At 49.4% G+C, this 22315-nt stretch overlaps 1 protein-coding gene across 1 annotated transcript in view; it reads right to left on the bottom strand.

Annotated features, from left to right (window-relative positions):
- Positions 1-22315, bottom strand: part of DIP2A (disco interacting protein 2 homolog A) — a 109697-nt gene that overhangs the window by 46365 nt on the left and 41017 nt on the right. The window contains exons 7-18 of the mRNA XM_052650301.1: positions 20312-20431; positions 19051-19245; positions 13053-13144; positions 7212-7322; positions 5304-5427; positions 4854-4963; positions 4485-4587; positions 3973-4037; positions 3698-3791; positions 2731-2850; positions 1710-1824; positions 319-458 (exon numbers count right to left, since the gene is read on the bottom strand). Of these exons, the coding sequence (XP_052506261.1) occupies positions 319-458; positions 1710-1824; positions 2731-2850; positions 3698-3791; positions 3973-4037; positions 4485-4587; positions 4854-4963; positions 5304-5427; positions 7212-7322; positions 13053-13144; positions 19051-19245; positions 20312-20431 (1389 nt within the window). The remainder of the gene's footprint in view (positions 1-318; positions 459-1709; positions 1825-2730; positions 2851-3697; positions 3792-3972; positions 4038-4484; positions 4588-4853; positions 4964-5303; positions 5428-7211; positions 7323-13052; positions 13145-19050; positions 19246-20311; positions 20432-22315) is intronic.

The raw sequence follows: 22315 nt of genomic DNA, 5'->3' as shown, positions 1-22315 counted from the left end.
GGACAACCCCATCACTGGTGCCTGCAGCTGAGGGCCTGAGGGCTGCAGGCCTCGCCAAGGGACAAGCACGTGACCGCCTGGTACACGAGCTTCCAGAGGGGAGCTCTGTCACTACTCCCCAGCCCTGAGAGGACCAAGGCGGGGTCATGGGGTAAACACACCGCCCTTGATACAAAGGGAGGCAAAAAAACAGAAAACATGTTACGAACAAAAATCCCAGCCCACATGGACCATCTGAAGCCTGGTATTTGTGTGCTATGGAGCCCATCCAACCACAGTACAAGACCCTTCCCCACTATGACCCCACTGTGCCCTCACCTCCAGGCATCACCTGGCCGACGTCCTGAACTGTGAGGACCGACAGCTTCTCCTCAGCGTCCACTCTGATCACCCCGTGACTGAGGCCACTCATGGACAGCACAGCTCTTCTTGGAGGAGGGCCCCCCAGGTCAGGAGGCCTGGAAACAAAATTTATTAACTGATGAGGAGACAGCCCCCTGACAACAGGATGATGTGCAGCAAAGTGCCAGCTGGCGCCAGGCTGTGGGGATGCTGGCTGCGAGACCCCAGGGGCAGGCTGCATCCCCACAGGTCCGCATGACACCCCACCCCATGTGCTCCACAGCAGGGGACCAGGGGGCTGCGGAGACCATGCAGTGATTCTGCATGCCTTCCAAGGAAGGCACAAAGGTGACTGCTTTCACCAGGCAGCTGGTACTGGGACAGTGCCCAGAGCCCCAGGCAGCAGGTGAGCAGTCGATGCTTCCTGGGAGCAAGCCCAAAGGACCCAGAGACCAGAGGAGGTGGCCTGGAGCCACGGCAGAAGAACAGCAGGCTGCACCACCCATTCCATCCAAAGGCCACCGAGCTGCAGCAGACTGCCCCAAAGAGGAGTCCCGACTCCCGCCTGTGAGAAGCCAGGGGCAGTAAAGCGGCCACTGCTGCAATGCCAAGTTTGGGCCTGATTGGTTTTGCAGCAGCAGGAGCTGGGAGGCTGAGAATCAAATGTCACGTCTCCTCCAGTAAGAAAAACCACTCTGCTGAGCACAAGAGGTCACCACAGAACAAAGGCATGAAGAACCCCCTGCGGTCTGGGGAAGATAAAGGTGATGTTTTTAATGTTGATTCTTATCAACATGTTAGGATTTCTTACAGCCATGGATAAATAAACAACATAATACAAGACTACAACTGAAACTCACTCTCTAACAACTGAGTTGAGAGTGGGAAATTAACAAAGTGCCCACAAATGTGAGCGCACTGCCCTCTACCTGAGGATGGCACTCGGGGGCATGGACAGCAGCCTTAGGTGCAGAGATGACTGGGCAGGAAGGCGACCCGGTTGGGGCCTGGGGAGTCACGTGGGTGACCACAGAGCAGGAGGCTGTGTCTCTCAGGCCTCCCAACCCCATTAGAACAGGGTGAGTCCTGGGCTGCAATAATCCAGGGATGGTGGTCCAGGGAGCCACCATGGAACTGTGTCACAAATCAGGACAGCCGGGGAGGGACGTGTGGCCAACAGGGTGTGCAGATGCGGCGGTCGGGGCAGCCCCGCTATGACATGAACATGCCTGGAGACGGGCCCTAGACCAGGCACTGCTCACAGTTTCTCTTGCTCAGGAACAAATCAACCAAATTTGCTCTCACAGGTAATTCAGCTGAACGAGGAAAAAGTAAGTGTCTACAAGACAGAGCCAGTGATCAGCTACCTGCGGATGGCCACAGTGAGTGCCTCCGGCGAGCTGGCACAGGGGCAGATGACCTCTGGCCTCAGCCCTCTGGCCTGGAAGACGTTGAGGAACGCATCACAGGAGGATATGGACCCTGCATGAGACAGAGTGGACACAAGAGCTGAGCAGAAGGCCGTCAGGCACCCAGTGTGGAAGATGCCTGGCGCCAGGCCCAGACGCTGTACCCCTTCACCTCAATCAACCCATCAGTCTCATGGTGGAAGGGGGCTGTTTCCACAAAAAAACAGGATGCATTTTTAAATTGCTAGCAAATAAGAAGCTGACTCTCACCCCTGGCGTTGAGTCTGAGGTCTGATAGCCTCGCCCACCTACTGGCAGCTGTGCCAAATGGGAGGCGACCCCGGCCACCCACAGAGCTGGAGTTGAACCTTCTGCAGCAAGCGGCCCGGCTCTGTGAGCACCCGCTCCTGGATGCGCCTCGCAGCTGCAGTCTGCCAGTGGCTTCAACATGCCTCTCCCTGCAGGGGCAGCCCAGCCCCTCAACCCACTTGCCCAGCCACCGTCTAGGGTGGTGCTGCCTGCTCAGGGCATAAATCAGCACAGCCTTGCCCCCACTGGGACCAGGGCTGCACCCCGACCTGCAGCATTCTGCCACAGGGAGGCTCAGGAAAGGAGGAAACCTGGCCATGGGTCCTTGTGTCCAGCAGAGGACAAACAAGACAGTCCGGATCACTCGGAGCATCAGGGAAGCGATGGGCACTCAGAGTACTGGGATCTGAGGTCTGTGGGACAGCTGGCCTGGGGAGGGTCTCCTGGTGGCTCAGCAGCTGCGCCAAGAGTGTGGTGGAGACGCAGAGGAGCCAGTGACCTGTGGTGCTTTGGAGGCAGGACGAGGGGCTCAGGGGTGGGTGGAGGGAATAAGAGGCTTTGGAGTGCTAGAAGGTGGGATGCCCTCCCAACAGTCAGGTACCTAGGAGCCCAGGGTTGTCAGGGCCACACTATAGAGGGGTTCCGGGGTTGGGGGGTGGGCAGTACTCACAGGGGTTTGCACCATCAGCCACAATCAGCAGGCGCAGGGAGCTGAGGCTGACGTCCCTCTGACCTCGCTGAGCCAAGAGAGACCAATGCATGTCACGGGACTTCACCAGTGCAGCTTGGGCTGCAGGGGAACAGGATATGCCTGCGTCACAGGCAGGCAGGCCCACAGAGGAGGCCACATGCTCCCCACAGCCCAGCTTCTGGACTTCCCCCACCTGGCCTGCCTGGAAGCCAGCTCAGTGCAGGGGTCATTCTGACTCTCTCCCTGCTCCCACCACACCTGCCTCTTGCTCCCCAGCTGCCCCTCTCTGGCTGTCCCTCCCCGACAGGGGGGACCCTGCTCCCTCTAGCGGGAGGGGCCACTGCCGAATGCTCCCCTAGGATTCGGTTTTCATCCGTCAGACAGTCATCAGAGACAGCCCCCAACAGGGCACAGCCCACGTCCGCACTTCATAACCGGCAACATCATTAGTGTGGTCAACATGCACAGGGCACCCAGGACACAGCAGGCCCACCAAGCCCTGCTGGAGCAGAGCCCAGGGACTCCCGGATTATGCAGGGGTGGCCGTGCTCGGGAAGCACCGACTGACTCCGGATGGACAGCAGGGTGGCCGTGGCCCTGCGGGCAGCCCCACCGCTCCGGATCATGAAGTGCTTTGTTTGAATGATCAGCTTTGCTACTGGTGGCTTGAAGAGCCCTAACTTCAAATTCGCGCCATCTCAAGAGCTAACAATCAGGAGCGTTTATATGACAGCATGAAGTCAGGAGTCTATGGCCATGCCGACCAGAGCCATCCTCCACGAGCCCCCTATTCCCAGCACTGGAGAGTCAGGCTGCAGGCAGGGGGTGCCTGCCCTGGCCCCCGCCTGCAGCTCTGTGTGCTGCCATATTATTTCTTAATCACCAAAGATTAACTCAAAGACCCCTCTAAGGAAGGACGCACAGACAGACGACGTTCCTCTGTTACCTTTATGCACGCACACTTTCTGAATCCAGGAGAGTGGGTTCGCCTTCATCAGCGCATATGGGATGCTGACCACATGTAGCCTGTTCAAGATGCTCTGCAAAGAGACCCGTGGTTGTCGGGGAGGGGAGCCCCACCAGGAGAAGCACAGAGAGTGTCAGAGCTCTACGTACAGCATAAAGGCTGACTCCACCAGCCACAGTGGGGCTTGGTGTTGCTCATGGGCATAAAACATTAGCAACCTCCCCACAGTTAGGTAGTACAGACACAGCACTCACTGTCAACACTCCATGCCACAGGCCGGCATCCCTTTTGAAATCCAGCACATTTGTTAATGTTTCAGCTGAAAGTGGACAAAGACGGTTAAACAACCAAGCGACCCTCCTCACAAGTCACATGCATTTTCAGAAACACCCTGAGATGATTACATCATCAACAAATAGGAGTTCTAGGAAACATATACAGCACTTCCAAATACCATGTCCCAACCAGTCAACAATCTTGGTAAATGTGAAAGCAGATCACACAACTACGAGTTAGCACAGAGAACAAGCTGACTGCTCTTCTGGAAACACAGGGAGCAGCCACACTCCAGAGGCTGCAGGAGTGCGCGCCTCCTTCTCCTCTCGGAAGTGGAGCAGAGGGCAGTGGAGGGTCTCTCGTTCCCATGCCCCACCCCCGTCTCAGGTCACCCTTCAGCCCCAGGATCATAGCATGCCGTGTCCCTTCCCTCCCACAGGCCTCTCTGGGTAAGCTCTGGGAAGGGCCAGAGAGCCGCCCCAACCCTTACCTTCCGAGTAGCCGCACGCCTGGGTCAGAGCCTGGCATTGCGCCAGCAGGGACGCATGGGACACCGCCACTCCCACTGTACTTCCCTCCTTGCTGGTTTTGTACTGAAAGATTCCAAAGCACGAGCTCGTTAGGTGACATTTCTGGAGGCTGTCCTTCACTCACCACAGGCTCGACCAGAGCCCACAGTGTGCCCGGGCCCTCAAGGTGATGCCCTCAACTGACGTCAGGCTCACCCTGGGTGGGCAAGGGGAGCAGGTGGCCCCCAGGGAGGCAGCAGGGGAGGCTCTGGGTGCAGCACCATGCCTTTCTGGGGTGAAGGAAAAGCACGCATGGAGGTGCCCGAGCGTGGGGCCTGGGAGGGCACTACCTCGATGTAGGCGGTCTGGGGCCCCGCATCCTGCATTGCCGGGTGCCAGTCCTTGGGGGGCTTGGTCAGGTGCTTCCCATCGATCACCAGCCAGGTGAGGGGGGGCCAGCCTGTGAGGGCACAAACAGGGACACGCAGAGGCAGGGTCAGAGGGCCCTGCTCCCTCGCGACACCTCTGTGTCCAACACGCTGCCCGAGCCACTGAAAGGTGGGCAGGAGCCTCCGTCTAACTTGACCTTCCTTCACTTATGTTTAATGACCAGTGGCTAGGCTGGTCAGCATAGGTCTAGACCCTGAGCCAAGTGAGGAGCGAGATTCACCAAAGTCTAAAACAAGGCCAAACTTTTGCTGAAGGCCCCTTGTCTCTGTAGCGGCTGCTGACAGGAAAGGACGCCCAAGGGCCCAGTTTAGTAGAGAACCCTGCCGCATGCTGCTCGCCTGTGGGCCCACCTTTGAAGGTCACCACCTCTCCGGTCTGAGCCTTGGGCAGGCCTTTCTGACAAGCATCCGTGGTCAGGGCCAGGGAGACGCCACAGCTGCCCAGCAGAAACCCAACCTGCTGGCTGCCAGCATCCTGCAGAAACAGAGGGGCAGGGGCTCACTCGCACACAGGACAGCTTTTCTCAGCATGCGCAAAGCTAGACCAGGTTAGCCCAAGAGGTGTGTGCATATTTCCCTCAAAATGAAATAACTTAAGTTCTTAATTTCAAAAAATAAAGTTCTGGGTAACTGACTAACTTCTCAAAGTTTTTCTTGCAAATGACACTAGCATTTTAATAAACTCCAAAAATAATAGCACTGAAATCTACACTTGATTTGTATATGAAATTTACAGATTAATCTGGGGAGGTCTGACCTTTAACAATCTTAATTATTATTGCACAGAATACGTCCTTCAGTAGCGTTTTATCATTTTCTTCTTATAAGTTTTAGAAACTCAAATCCTTCCCTAAGAACCCTGTATTCAAATATTTGCATATCATATATATCACCCTTTGGGATATACTGCATTTATTCACAAGTTTTACTTTGAAGATTCTCGAATTCGAATATTTCTTGCTGATAATGCTCAAGTTAATAATTACCTGAACACTGGGATACAATAGAAAACTATGATTTTCTAAAATACATGTTCAGTCTACTCCTAGAATAATATACTTTTCAGTAATCAGATTACTGGTATTTATATCTAAAGTGTAAATGAAGATCATGGCATCTGGTCCCATCACTTCATGGGAAATAGATGGGGAAACAGTGGAAACAGTGTCAGACTTTATTTTTGGGGACTCCAAAATCACTGCAGATGGTGATTGCAGCCATGAAATTAAAAGACACTTACTCTTGGAAGAAAAGTCATGACCAACCTAGATAGCATGTTGAAAACCAGAGACATTACTTTACCAACAAACATCCATCTAGTCAAGGCTATGGTTTTTCCAGTAGTCATGTATGGATGTCAGAGTTGGACTGTGAAGAAAGCTGAGTGCCGAAGAATTGATGCTTTTGAACTGTGGTGTTGGAGAAGACTCTTAAGAGTCCCTTGGACTGCAAGGAGATACAACTAGTCCATTCTGAAGGAGATCAGCCCTGGGATTTCTTTGGAAGGAATGACGCTAAAGCTGAAACTCCAGTACTTTGGCTACCTCATGCGAAGAGTTGACTCATTGGAAAAGACTCTGATGCTGGGAGTGATTGGGTGCAGGAGGAGAATGGGATGACGGAGGATGAGATGGCTGGATGGCATCACTGACTCGATGGACATGAGTCTGAATGAACTCCAGGAGATGGTGATGGACAGGGAGGCCTGGCGTACTGTGATTCATGGGGTCGCGAAGAGTCAGACACGACTGAGCAGCTGAACTGAACTGAACTGAATAGCTATCTAGGACATCAGCCCCTCCCCCACTGGCAGCCACTTGTGAGCAATGAGATCTGCTCACGGTTTCGGAGGTGATTAGCACACAGGAGGGTCTCAAGTCATGTGTTTGTCACTGAGAAATGAGCTGTAACACATCTCTGTAATGACTGACTCATCCAGAAGTGAAAATTATTATCAAGAAGCACACCATTTTGAGAATAGGTTTAACAGAATCTCATCAGATCCCAAATTCTATTCGTTAGACGAAAAGACGTTCGTTTCTGTTGGGATATCAGACCAACAGGTGTTCTTGCGCCTTTCTCCCAGGGAGACACATGAAAGGGCATCTGGACGAGGCTGCCCGGGTCTCCGCGGCCCGCCCGCACGTCCTCCCCTGATAAGAGGCGCCTGGAGCAAGGACACGAAGACACCTGCACTGGATGCGGGACTTCAGGACCAAGCCTCGGGGATCAGGAACCCGAGCTGGCACCACGCGCTACCTTTCTCGTGAGCGGCACTTCGATGGGGACAGGAACCAGCTCGGCCAGGAGACACCCGTAGAACGCAACCATGAACATCACCGGGTCACTATTCGGGAACACCAGCGCCACCTACAAGAGCACAAAGGAAAACCCTGCAATCCACTTGGGAAGAAGTCAGCCATCTGTATACCTACTGATGAGACAGATTTTAGCTCAGAAAATGTTACTTTGTGTGTTAATACTCTGTTCTTAAGTTTCCACAACCATGTAACTTCTACTACATACTTCTTAGGTTAAAGTCTTTACTCCACATGTAACAAAACATGTCAATTTAAATTCCTGGGCCTAATAAAAGAGCAAGTCTGGCAAAGCAAGTCCCGCTGGGTCTGCCAGTGGGTCTAGATCCACCTCCATTCACTCTGACCACTCAGGGACAGGTGTAATGGACCACCACACACCATCAAGTAGCCCAGGAAAAAAACACCCGGACACAAAAAGAGAACCCGGAATCAAAGTATATCCAAATAACTTCCAAAAGGGAAAATCTGGACACTGAAGTTTAACTGCACAGATCTTCACTCAAGACTGAAACGCTAACAGGGGAGAGTGGGGGGCACAGAATACCTCAACAAGACGCCGCCCCCCACCTGCCCTCTCCCTCCGAGTCTCCACAGGGCCCACTCCCTGCCCTCATCTGGCCACAATGCTGCCACAGCTTAAATTACACGTCCTCAGGGCCTCCCTGGTGGTCCAGTGGATAAAACTTCACACTCCCAGTGCAGGGGACCGAGGTGTGATCCCTGGTCAGGGAACTAGATCCCATAGGCCACAGCATGACCCCAAAAATTACATATTCTATAATATTTATCTTACATTTTTACAAAAATTTTTTTTGAACACAGAGATTTAAAATGACAAAAAGCACTAACGAAAAACAGCACCCTACACCCTTCCCCACCCCCCAAGGCAACCACTTCTAACACATCTTAAACCCTCCCCTTAGCCAACTCTCTCGTCTTTTCAGCCACTATGCTCATCTTGCTGCATCTCACGTGTGAAGGCATTGGACAGGCGCTTTACTTCCTTTTACAGCAGACGAACCCTGAGCCCTCTGCCCTCTTCCCCTCTCTCTTTCATCATCCCAGTTTCCATGTCTTACATTATCTGGTTAAATCAAAAGCTATTTAGGAATATCTGTAAGGCCATAATATTGTAGTGTGCTTGAAACCTAAATGGTAAGCCAGAATGGTATATGAGGAGACTGTTAACACAGAGCTTTGGATAACTAATAACCCTTTAATAAGACAAAACTTGAGCGACGTCTATATTCATTCTGTACTTGAGGTCTGGAAATCAAGTTTCTAACAAGTTTCTTGAAAATGGCAAAGATCTCCTTTGAAGGTTGATGTTAATAAGTGTTTGTCCCACTAAAAGGACTGTGAGCCTTGAGATTGGATGTTTGGTAGAGCATACACGTGAATATTCATTGGAAGGACTGATGTGGATTCTGAAGCTCCAATACTTTGGCCACCTGATGCAAAGAACTGACTCATTGGAAAAGACCCTGAAGCTGAGAAAGACTGAAGGCAGGAGAAGAGGACAACAGAGGATGAGATGGTTGGATGGCATCACCGATTTGATAGACATGAGTTTGAGCAAGCTCTGGGAGTTGCTGATGGATAGGGAAGACTGGCATGCTGCAGTTCATGGGGCTGCAAAGAGTTGGACATGACTGAGCGACTGATTTGAACACATTTTTAGAGAATCTCTTATGAAGAGTTGTGTCTATTCAATTTTATAAAATATACTATCACAAGAGGATGAACTTGCCACCCACCTCTGATCACTAACTCTAACTGCGATCTCGTCAGCCTTTTCATAACTAACCCAACTACGTGGATCCACCTACAAGTCAATAAAGTATCTGTAAGTATGTCCGCTGGACTGGAAGAAACACAAGCTGGAATCAAGATTGCCAGGAGAAATATCAATAACCTCAGATATGCAGATGACACCACACATATGGCAGAAAGTGAAGAGGAGCTAAAAAGCCTCTTAATGAAAGTGAAAGAGGAGAGTGAAAAAGTTGGCTTAAAGCTCAACATTCAGAAAACGAAGATCATGGCATCTGGTCCCATCACTTCATGGGAAGTAGATGGGGGAAGAGTGGAAACAGTGTCAGACTTTATTTTTTGGGGCTCCAAAATCACTGCAGATGGTGACTGCAGCCATGAAATTAAAAGATGCTTACTCCTTGGAAGAAAAGTTATGACCAACCTAGATAGTATATTCAAAAGCAGAGACATTACTTTGCCGACTAAGGCCCGTCTAGTCAAGGCTATGGTTTTTCCTGTGGTCATGTATGGATGTGAGAGTTGGACTGTGAAGGCTGAGGGCCAAAGAATTGATGCTTTTGAACTGTGGTGTTGGAGAAGACTCCTGAGAGTCCCTTGGACTGCAAGGAGATCCAACCAGTCCATTCTGAAGGCGATCAACCCCAGGATTTCTTTGGAAGGAATGATGCTGAAGCTGAAACTCCAGTACTTTGGCCACCTCATGAGAAGAGCTGACTCATTGGAAAAGACTCTCATGCTGGGAGGGATTGGGGGCAGGAGGAGAAGGGGACGACCGTGATGGCTCGATAACATCACGGACTCGATGGACATGAGTCTGAGTGAACTCCGGGAGATGGTGATGGACAGGGAAGTCTGGCGTGCTGCGATTCATGGGGTTGCAAAGAGTCGGACACGACTGACCGACTAAACTGAACTGAACTGAAGTATGTCCTTGCAAGAACTTTCCTCCAGAGAAAGAAACGAGTGATTCTTAGATTCACTGTAAAGCACAACATGAGTCCAGGTTTCCAGCAGGTCTGTCCTAAAGCATTAGGTACACAAGGTATCATCGGTACTGTTCACACTTATACAGCCAAGCTCTGCCCTGTCTTCTGGTGGGACAGTCACCGCCTCTTTCACCAGCTTCATTCCCTGTGTGCACCGGCCAGCTTTCTCAGAAATGCTCCACTGGGTTGTCAAACCTGGTCAGTAGTATTTCCAAATAACTAGCCAGGCAGGTAAACTCACGGTTTCACCAGCTGCTGACCAGTCAGCTCACCTGGGGCATCATCCTTCTGGTCCCGTTTGGGCTGCCCCTTGATCCGCAGCTTGAGGTCACCCTGGCAGCTCTCCTGTCTCACCACTCACTCGTATGCTGAAGCACTTCCTCTGCTAACTTCCCGAGACAGTGCTTCAGAGCCAACTGTCTGAGTGCTGCCTGTCTGAAAACACTACCCCATCCTCACTTCTGTGACTGTCTGAGTGCTGCCTGTCTGAAAACAGTGCCCCGTCCTCACCTCTGTGACCGTCTCAGTGCTGCCTGTCTTTAAACACTGCCCGTCCTCATCGTTGTGGACTGCCCAGGAACAGACCTGAAGGTTGAAAATACTGCTCCATGTCCTCCAGTATCACACCAAGAAGCCCAGCCCTGGGGCTGCTGGGCCTTGCTGGACAGCCCACTCTCCCTGAAAGCTGCACCCACCTTCCAGTACCTGGGCAGGTGTCTTGGTGTGGGCCCGTGCACCCCCACAGGTCCTTGACTCCAGCTCTGGAAATGGTCTGGCATCACTATTACAATGCGAAATTTCCCTCTCTCCTCTAGACGTCATCTTAGAGGACAGCCTTCATGACCAAGTCTAACCTGCACTGTTCTTCCTACTTTCCATCTCTCAGTCTCCCTACTAGTATCTTTTCCTTGATTTATGGAGCTATATCCTCACATCAGATCTCCAGGGATGTTAACGAATATTTTTTAAAACTTATTTTCGGCCTCTATCTTTCCTTCAAGCTGGTTTGTTTCCTCTTCCTCCCTCAGTTTCTCCCCCAGTTCAGTTCAGTCACTCAGTCGTGTCTGACTCTTTGTGACCCCATGGACTGTAGCACACCAGGCTTCCCTGTCCATCACCAACTCCTGGAGCCTGCTCAGACTCATGTCCATCAAATCGGTGATGCCATCCAACCTCTCATCCTCTGTCGTCCCCTTCTCCTCCTGCCTTCAATCTTGCCCAGCATCAGGGTCTTTTCCAATCAGTCAGCTCTTTGCATCAGGTGGCCAAAGTATTGGAGCTTCAGAATCAGCATCAGTCCTTCCAATGAACACTCAGGACTGATTTCCTTTAGGATTGACTGGTTTGATCTCCTTGCAGTTCAAGGGACTCTCAAGAGTCTTCTCTAACACCACAAGTTTGAAAGCATCAGTTCTTCAGTGCTCAGCTTTCTTTATGCTCCAACTCTCACATCCACACATGACTACTGGAAAAACCACAGCTTTGACTAGACAGACCTTTATTGGCAAAGTAATGTCTCTGCTTTTTAATATGCTGTCTAGGTTGGTCGTAGCTTTTCTTCCAAGGAGCAAGCGTCTTTTAATTTCATGGCTGCAGTGATTTTGGAGCCCAGAAAAATAAAGTCTCACTGTTTTCCACTGTTTCCCCATCTATTTGCCATGAAGTGATGGGACTGGATGCCATGATCTTAGTTTTCTGAATGTTGAGCTTTAAGCCAACTTTTTCACTCTCCTCTTTCACTTTCATCAAGAGGCTCTTTAGTTTTTTATCACTTTCTGCCTTAAGGGTGGTGTCATCTGTGTATCTGAGGATATTGGTATTTCTCCCAGCAATCTTCATTCCAGCTTGTGCTTCATCCAGCCTGGCATTTCACATGATGTACTCTGAATATAAGTTAAATAAGCAGGGTGACAATATACAGCCTTGACGTACTCCTTTCCCGATTTGGAACCAGTCATTGCTCCGTGTCCGGTTCTCACTGCTGCTTCCTGCCCTGCATGCAGGTTTCTCAGGAGGCAGGGCAGGTGGTCTGGTGTCCCGTCTCTTGGAGAATTTCCCAGTTTCTTGTGACCTTTCTCCCCCACCTCCCCTTTAATTTGTCTGCCCATTTCTTGGACCTTTGGTTCTTCTCTTTCACACGCAAGTTTCTGTCCTTACACCTCCTTGGCTGCTGATTTACATTGAAGACTGAGGCACCTGGAGAGCTGCCTGAAACTCAGCATCACCCTGTCCACTCACAGCTCCTCTGCTGGGTGCGCTGACCTCAGGCGCCCCTCCTCACAGGGGAGGTCACTGCTGAGCAGGCTGGTCTTCACTATTCTAAACTCCGTTACACCTGGCCTCCTCATGTCTGGCTCGGTCTGCCGAGAGCAGTGCTGTGGGCAGGACTTCCCACAATGGCAGAAACGTTCCTTCTCAACATTCCTTCTCTATCAAATATGCTAGCTGTCGGTCACAAGCAGTGACTGATGCCCAGAAACAGGACGTGCACAACTCTTGGGTTAATTTGAACAGCCCATGTAGCCGCTGCCGACCGTGCTGGGCAGGGCAGGATGAGGAACTGCACTGGGGGCAGTGCAGCTCAACAGCCTCCTCTGTGTTCCATTCTGGCCAGTGGGAAAGAGGGGGCTTCCTGGCCACACGGAACAGGGAAGGAGATGAATATAAAACACCCAGAATTTCAAAGTAACATCGATGATTCCTCTCAAAATATGAACTTTGGAAATGAACATTAATACTTGACATTAATATTTTTGTTAAAACCAACATATATGAAGAGGAAGAGAAAAGAAGTTGAAGAATCAGAGACTGTGCAATGAGTGAGAAAAAAAGGAACCATCATTTTATCTACACCAACACAAACCTTCTCAACATTCAGTACTTTTCACTGCTGACTTAAACCCTTTGTGTTAATGCTGTGAGTTAAAACAATCGACAGAGCACTGATGTCATCAAAAGGGATTTTTGGCCTCCACTCTTACTCCCTCCCTCCAACAAAGGTTCATGTGGTTACTTACTCTGTCTCCAGGTTTAAGCAGTGGTTCGTTCTTATTAGTCAGTTTATTAAGTAGCGTATAAGCTAGTTTTAAACTTCGACTCCAAAGTTTGCCTAAAATAAAATAAAAATACTAACAATGTAAAATTCAATAAACTAATAGTTACAATTTTAATGTAGCAATCATAATACTCCATTATATACCATTATTACTCTATTGTGAAAATGCAGATATTAATAGTTGCCAACTGATAGTTATTTTGCACAATGCGATAATGAACATCATAGTTTTCTCTTAGAAAGAAGTTACAGATTTATTTTTCTTAACAGAAAAATAAAACATTTTCTTATAAAAAATTCAGAATACAGAAAAGCCAGCTGGAAAAAAAAGCATTTTTTCTGTTATGTACGTATGCGTATACACACACATAATATGCGTAATTTTTTAAAAATGGGATCATATTGACACTTCACTCTTATTTCAATCAACTGTGAATCACGGTGAACGCATTTTCGTTCCACTATGTCTCACTCATCCCCTTACACAAGTGGCACACAGTTCATTTCACCTCTACAACAATAATTCACGAGGTGGGTCCTATCTTCATTTCTGCTCTTCACTCAAGAGAACAGTCAGGGAGATGCCAGGTGACCCGCTAGTGCCACGGCTGCTGGAGAGGTGCATCTGGACCCCTCACACACGTACACTACAGCACACCACACACACACGTCACACATACACACACTGTCACAGACACCATGCACACACCACACACACACACCACACGTATCCACAGACATCATACACACACTCTCTCCAGCAGGTGGCAGGTCTCTATGTGGATGGGAGAACAGCAGTGCTCCAGCCCAGGAGGGGAGGAGGAGGCCAGCCGTGCAGCCGTGAGCAGCCGGGACACGTGGCGGGCGACACGTGCAGCACAAGCTGCTGACAAGTACAGACATCCAGAACACAAAAATGTTACAAACAGCCCCGTGTAAAAATGTGCAAAAGACTCAACAGCATTTAACAAAAGAGAAAACCTAAAGGATGAAAACAGGAAAAGACTGCAACGTACCAGCCATCACCAGATTAGCACCACAATGACTATCACTGTGTTCTCAGCAGATTAGCTCAAAGCAATGCTGCCAATGGCAGGGAGAGGGACTCACATACCAGGCAGATGAGTGCAAACTGGAAAGGTCTGGAATTACCTGGCAAAGGCAAAACTGTCATTATCCTAGACTGAGCTAGTGCTTCCTCTCCTAATATTAACACATGCTGGACAAGAATGCACGCTTGTCTACCAGGCGGTGCTGACTGTAACAATCAAGATGGAAATGACCCAACATCCACCAGTAGTATGATGGATACATATACCCTGAAATAGTATTCATTCCTCAACGGAAATGAATGAGCCACAACTATATACAATGATACGGATGACTCTTAATGCATATAGTAAGAGGCTCCACTGCCAAGCAGGAATGAGGAGTAATGGCAGACCAGCACTGCCATCCAAAATGATTTTAAAGCTGGATAAAATGCAAGACCATCTGCTCAGGGAGCTGACTCCAGGGAAACCCCTGGGGAGGGGAGCTGATCTTCCACAGCTGTTCTTGCAAAAACTGGGGTATTTGGGGTCCTGCCACCCATAGGACATCAGCGCCTCATGGTCTTAGGCCTATCAGTTGCTGCTTCTGGGGCATGGAGACCAGGGCCCTAAGAAGAGTCTACTGAATCCCAGGGCCGTGCATGCAGATGGAAGCCTTGGAGAAGCCATTCAGAGCCCTCAAGTTGCTATGTAAGCAAAGATTGTGGGTGGGGTCACTCAGAATACACCAGTTTAGAGAATCTGAATAAAGGAAAACAGAAAATCTCCAAACTGAAGTATATATAAAAAAGAATGCAAAACATAAAAAACGATTTATTAAAGGCACACAGGACTCAGAGAAGGTATTAATATAAATGTAATCAGAGTTCCAGAAGGACAGGAGAGATAAATGGGGAAGAAATACTATATCAAGAACTTATGGGTATAAGTTTCCAGAAACTGATGAAAGATACCACTCCATAGATTTAAGAAGGCATGTGGTCCCCCAGCAGAAGCTTCCAAAGAACATCACAGCTAAATGCATCATGGCAAGACAGACACAAGGCAGAGCCAAAAAGCCATAGGGGGACGAGACAACGCATCATCCAGACAGTGGCAGCAACCTGGCCTCTCACTTCTCAGAAGGCATCTCCAAGCCTGCAGAGTCCAATAGCCCTGACCAAAATGATTTGGTCAGGGAGGGAGATGCAGGAAGCCCCGCAGCCAGATGAGAAGTTACGGGGAAAACACAGGGAGGCGAGAAGGAACATTTAGCCAAGGAAGGAAAACAGCATGAGTTTTGACTTGAGAAGCAGAGCAGTGAATGGTGTCTTATGGGCGTAATGGGTACAGACTTAAGATGCAGGACAAGGAGGCAAGGGCCTCAGGCCGGGATCTTCGGGAAGCACCAAGGTAGAACGAGGCTCGAGAAGGGCCCTTGAAGGGGAGAGTGGACAGTGGCCTTGCAGCTCCTGCAGGCCTCTCCCAAGGACAGTCCTGGCTGAGCAGGACACAGGCCCTGTCCCCACCCCTCATGCAACCTGGACCCAAAAGCTGAATTGGATAGGTGAAGGCTGTCCTCACAAGTGGGCAACAAGCTCCTTTCCTAAAGAATTACAGACCCATCTCTCTAATGACCACAGGTACAAAGCCTGCAAACAACATATTGGCAATCAGAACTCAGGCATTTACTTAAAGACATTAGGGCCAAGTGGGATCTATTTTAGGAATGCACGGGCTGCTTAACATTTGAAAATTGTTCAATGGAACTTATCAACATCCGTTAGATCATAGAAAAGGCAAGAAAATTCCAGAAAACACATCTGCTTCACTGACAACATTAAAGCCTTTGACTGTGTGGATCACAACAAACTGTCAAAAATTCTTAAAAAGACAGAAATACCAGACCACTTTACCTGCCTCCTGAGAAACTTGTATGCAGGTCAAGAAGCCACAGTTAGAAGCAGACACGGAACAATGAACAAGTTCAAAACTGGGAAAGCAGTGCATCTAGACTGTAGATGACTCACAAGCTGAAATCAAGAGAGAAACAGCAACAGCCTCAGACACGAAGATGACACCACTCTAATGGCAGAAAATGAAGAGGAACTAAAGAGCCTTTTGACGAGGGTGAAAGAGGAGAGTGAAAAAGCTGCCCTAAAACTCAACATTCGAAAAACTAAGATTATGGCATCTGGTCCCATCACTTTATGGCAAAGAGAAGAGGGAAAAGGGAAAGCAGTGACAGATTTTATTTTCTTGGGCTCCCAAATCACTGCAGACAGGGACTAGAGCCACGGAATTACAAAGACACTTGCTCCTTGGAAGAAAAGCTATGACAAACCTAGATAGCATATTAAAAAGCAGAGACAACACTTTGCCGACAAAGGTCCATATAGTTAAAGCTATGGTTTTTCCAGTGGTTGTGTATGGATGTGAGAGTTGGACTATAAAGAAGGATGAGTGCCAAAGAATTGATGCTTTTTAACTGTGGTGCTGGAGAAGAATCTTGAGAGTCCCTTCGACAGCAAGGAGATCCAACCAGTCCATCCTAAAGGAGATCAGTCTTGACTATCCATTGGAAGGACTGATGCTGAAGCTGAAGCTCCAATCCTTTGGCCACTTGATGCACACAGCCCACTCACTGGAAAAGACCTTGACGCTGGGAAAGACTGAGGGCAGGAGGAAAAGTGGGTGACAAGAGGATGAGATGGTGTGGCATCACCGACTCAACGGACATGAGTTTGAGCAAGCTCCAGGAGATGGTGAAAGACAGGGCAGTCTGGTGTGCTGCAGTCCATCAGGTCGCAAGGAGTCAGACACAACAGAGGGACAGAACGACAGCAACTCACTAAACTAGTAGAGGAGGACAGAGAAGTCACGTGAGCATCTTGACAAAGCAGAAAAAGCCAGTGCATGTCAAACAGCTTTTAGCAAATTAGGAATAGAAGTGAACTTTATTAACCTGATGAAGAGTTTCTACCATAAAACAAGAAAAAAAGCTACACCGGCATCAAGACCAAGTGCTGTCCATCTAAGATGGGGAAGGGCTCATGCTGCCCTGGTGGCCCCAGCCAAGGTGAGGCAGGACAGGAGCACGAGGAAGGCCGGGATGACACATCACTGCCCCCAGGTACTTGACTGTGAGCAGGATGCTCAGGACTACTCACTAAGAGATCAAAAAGAACTAACACCTCACCTTAGCAAGATCACTAGATGCAACGTCACCGTCCAAAAGAGCAACTGCTTTTCTACATACAGGCAACAAGGCGTAAAAAAGACTTACTCATTCCATTCCAACAGGAATAAATCTTAACAAGATTCCTGGACTCAAAAGTATAAACCTTCACTGAGAGAAACTAAAGCAGACCTTGAAAGGGGAACATTCCAGGGCTGTGAACTGGAGGTTTCCACAATCACAGCAACACTGATGGGTTCAATGCAGTGTCAGTCACTATCCTGGAGGATTTTTTTCTGGAATGGATGCAGTGATTCTAAAGTTTACTTGGAAATGCAAAGAGCCAAGAAGAGTCCAGGGAAATCCTGAGAATCGATCGCAGAGCAGAAGGACTGACATCCGACACTGACTCACAGCTCCAGTGCCTCAGGAAGCCAGGACGGATGGCAGACGGTGAGACAGAACAGACCCACAAGCACATCTTTCACCTGGTGAAAAGCCATTGGACTGCAAAGCCGTCCCTGGGGGAAGCACTGCTTCTCACCAATGATAGTGGATCAATTACATTCAGAGGAGAGAACATGAGTCCAAGTTCACCCCACACAAAAGAAAACTGCAAATAGATCGTAGCCCTAAGTGTGAAAAGTAAAAGGCATCTCCAGATGAGAAGGCAGGAGAAAACCTGTGTGACCTAAGGTTTGGCAAAGGCTTCCAATGCTGGACAGAAAGCACAGAGAAGGGGGAAGATAGGTAAAATAAACTCCATTAGGCTAAGGCCTCTCATTTATCTAAAGTCACAGTGAAAAGTGTTAAAAGGCAGTACAAAGGGTGGGAGAATTCATTTGCAAAACATGTACTGGAGAAAAGGCGCCTAACTGAAACATAAATAGCATCAGCAAATGCACAGAGAAATGAGCTGAAGATCCGGGTGCTTCCTAGAAGGAGGGCTCACATAGCCCACAAGCATGTGAGGAGCACCCTCAGCACCAGGAAGCCAGAGTCAGCACTGAACTGGGCATGATGCACACTCCCCAGGAAGGAGAAAGGAGACAGGGTCCAGCACTGGGTTGGGAAGGGGGAACTGCCCGGCAGCTCACCCCATGCCCACAGCAGCACAGATGCCTATACACGTCCACCGAAGACCCACAGAGAACGATCACAATAGTTCAACACGTAGCAGCCCCGCCATGGACACAACCCAGATGTCCACCGACTGTGCAGCATGGACGTCAGCAGATGGATGAAACAACACTCACGGACGAGAATGAACTGACCACCCAGTGCATGGGTGAGTCTCAGACAGAACCAAGCATGAGGCAGCCCAGGCACGTGGGACTTGCTCACACCAGGGGTCAACAGGGCACTGGCCTTGGCTGTGGGGGATGCCGGCCTGGGGACCAGGAGTACCTCGAGGCCAAGTGTTCCATGAAAGCACACTGAGTCCAAAGTACGTGATTTGTGTTAACATTAAAACGAAAGTGGAACCAAAAAATGCCAAACAAAAAAAACCAAGCACTGCTTGATGCCATTTTTACAAAGTTCAAAATGAAACAAAAGTGAACTCCACTGGTCAGAAAGGCACACCCAGACGTGGAGTACAGGGGGTGGTCTCCGCTGGTGGGAAGGGTAGCAGGTGGGACGGTGAGGCAAGGCTGTTTTCCCGGCCACTGTGTGAGCTCGTCAGGAATGTGCCCTCCCCCGCCTCGCGAGCTCACATCTGTGCGGCCCCTCGGCCTCCTGCTGGCACTTGCCATAGGTGAGGGTGTAGACGGCCTTCCCGGCGGTGTCCAGGGCAGTCAGGCACGGGGCTCTGGGCTGTGTGGTACCCCACTGCTGCAAGGCGGCCAGCAGCGAGGGCGGCCAGGAGCCCTCGGCCAGGGGCTCCCCTCGCAGCACCGCCATTTGGCTGCCCTCGGGCTTCGGCTGGTTCGGATCTGGCTGCTGCACTACAAGCAAAACGGACATGTGAAGACCAGCATTTCTAGAACCAGGCACACATTCTGCTTGTCAGGCCCCACGTTTTATCATTCTCTTCTTCAAAAGCACGAACTCTAAAAAAGCTACCATCATTTCTTCAGATTTCCTCATTGTTACAATAGTCACAGACCAGTTGACCAAGGATGGAAAGAAATCAGGATGAGTCCTGTGACTGTAACCAGAGAGTCACAAGGACCCCAGGCTTTCACCTGAAGACGCCTGAGAAGCAGGTGTCCCCACTTATGAAGGATGAGAACAGAATAACCACTTAAGTTTGGGCTCAAACCATGTTGGAAAAAACAAAACAAAGTAAAATCTATTATATTTTCAGTGTATATGTAACCAAGATTTGCCCAAATATAAGAAAGACTTCCTAAAAAGCATTCATGGAATTGAACTCTGAATCTGAAAGGCTTGTTACACAGACAAGCCCTGATAGCCACGCTAACCCCAAAGTAGGGGGAGACACCAGAGCTGGCCTAAGGGGCGACTGCACAGCAGTGGTGCCGAAACCAAGGGCTGGGGGGCCAAGTGCCCCGAGGCCACAACAACACGTCACACACTGGTGTCTTATATGGGGCCTGACTTCTCCTTTCCTACAGATTTATTCTTCTTAGTAAGTCTATGCTCTTCTTTCCTAAATATATATATATATAATTCATAAATGAGAGACAGAAATTCTAAAAAGGAGTCAAAACTTTGATGAAAACACAATGCTTTAAAAACAAGGGAAGATAAGTAGTTCAGACTTAAAACTTAAAATAAAAACTTAAATCATGGAAGGAAAATGAAGTCTTAGATGTACTCTTACAGAGTCCTACCACTAGGCAAGGCACAGAGATGCCATCTCTTAACTACGACTTGTGTGCGCAGTGCCCGGGGTCATGCGTGATGGGGAGGTCACTCCACACACATGACCAGAGCCAGGACACAGACCGCGCTCTTCTACATCTTCTGCCGCGGCGATAACCACGTCATCACACCCGGCAGTCTCCCTGCTCGCACAAACTGGAGGGCCGGCGCTGGAACGCTCACCTTCCAAAAGCTCCTCGAAATCATCCACGAAGAACTCCTTCAGGGGAGGGCGCTTTGGCCTCTTCAGGGTGTTCAGAAGCTGCTGGATCTTGGAGGACACTCTGCTGTTCACGGGGACACCTGTCACAGGAAGAGAGAACTGAGGCCAGAGGTCGACCACATGAGCACGTCAGAACTTGTGAATCTAACCAAGCTTTGATGGCCCACCAAATGGCCAGTCTGGAATTTATCAGTTCATTTGACATTTACTGACGCCTTCCAAGAACCAGAACTTGTTGTAAGCCAGTGGTTTTCAGAGTGGCCCAGGGACCCTTAGGAGTGCCCGAGGCCCTTTCAGGGGCTTCGTGAGGTCACATGAGATGCCATTTGCTCTCCTCTCTCACACGTGCACAGCGGAGGTTTCCAGAGGCTGCACGGTGTGGGCACCCAGCAGATGGGAATTATGCAGACGCTGCTCTCACACCTGCAAACAAGCCTGCTCTCTCACGGCATCTCACTGCACGGGAGCTGCTCCTGTGACTGTGTGCTGTTCATGCTAAGATGTAATGAGTTCGATATGGCTATTTTTCAATGACTTAATAAATATTTTAACAAATCTTTAATTTCTAATACGGCAAATATCCAGAGATAACCCACATAAGCTAAAAGCTCTTTGGTGTCCTCATGAGTTATTAAGAAATGCTGTTCTCGGGGATGTAAAGTTAGCCAACAGGTAAGTCTGCCCTCAAACACCTCTCAGTCTGCTGCATGGAAAGAAGCAAAAATATGTACACGTGCCAGCAAAAAAGGGCACCCACCACAGTGACAAGTCCTCAGAGGGAAAGGCACAGGGGACATGAGTGGGTGCACTGGTAGAAGAGGCAAGGGAAAGGCCTGGAGCCCCAGCCACCCCTGTGCATCATGAGGCACACGGCACCTTCCTTCTCCTGGGCTAGGTCAACAATTGAAACCTGCATTCACTGGCTTGGCCTCTGCAGGCCCCTTTACAGTACCACCATTTTGAAAGAGTCTGACTCTTTCCTTTATTAAGCAGAATATGCCTCATTCTGCATTTGCGTGAGGTTTTCTCAGGATTCAATTCAGATATCGCACTGCTGGCTGAACAGCACCTCAGAACCACATCCAGGTGCATAGGACCCCCACTGCTCTTTTGAGGTTCTGGGCACACTGCTGTCTAGCACTCCACTGTCGTCACTATTTTTTTTCTAGTGCAACTAACAAACACTGTGAGAGGAGACCCTTCAAGACCTCACATATACCCTGACCCCCACCCAGCTCTCTCCCTTCATGTAACAGCCACCACCACTCTGTCAGATGCAAGCTTTATTGCAATGGTTCCTCAATTATATTCCAACTTAAGCAGCCCACGGACACTAATAGTTGCCACGTGACTTCCTTCCTTCCTTACTGGCTCTCCTGAGAAAAGCTACCGAAGACCAAGACAGTGGCAAGATATGCTCCCTGCTATTGCAGTCTTTGCTTCCTCTACCACACAGAGCTAAGAAGCCTGTGTACATGCACACGCGTGCATACTCATGGATATGCACACACACAATACACACATGCACACAGGCAGCACAACACACACAGGTCCCTGTCTTAGAATCCTGGGTCCACACAGCACCCCGGTGCTGAGCTCCTTGTCAGATACCTCTTCTCCACAGCAGGAGCCTGGCTCCCAACAGCAATGCTGCAGTTCTGCACCATCACAGATGTGACATAATTCCCTGAGTCCTACCCAAACCAACACAGGAACAGCTACAAATGAGAGTTCAGGTTTGTGAGCCTTGCTCAGGACTGAGGACACTGTGTTCCCCACTGACAGCTCCTTCCCCCACCCTTCAAGGGTGGCTATGCAGTTCTTGGGAATACAATCAGATTTATTTATTTACAATTCTTTTCAGTTTTGGGATTCCCCCCCTTCTTCTCATCTTTTAGTTTCTGTTTTAAATATGCAGAACATATGTCTAAAAATCACAACTATATAAAAAGATGAACTTGAAC

The sequence above is a fragment of the Budorcas taxicolor genome, chromosome 1, assembly GCF_023091745.1.
Source record: "Budorcas taxicolor isolate Tak-1 chromosome 1, Takin1.1, whole genome shotgun sequence".
NCBI classification, from domain to species: domain Eukaryota; kingdom Metazoa; phylum Chordata; class Mammalia; order Artiodactyla; family Bovidae; genus Budorcas; species Budorcas taxicolor.
The sequence above is the reverse complement of the archived record's forward strand: the minus strand, read 5'-3'. Positions and strand labels throughout refer to the sequence as shown.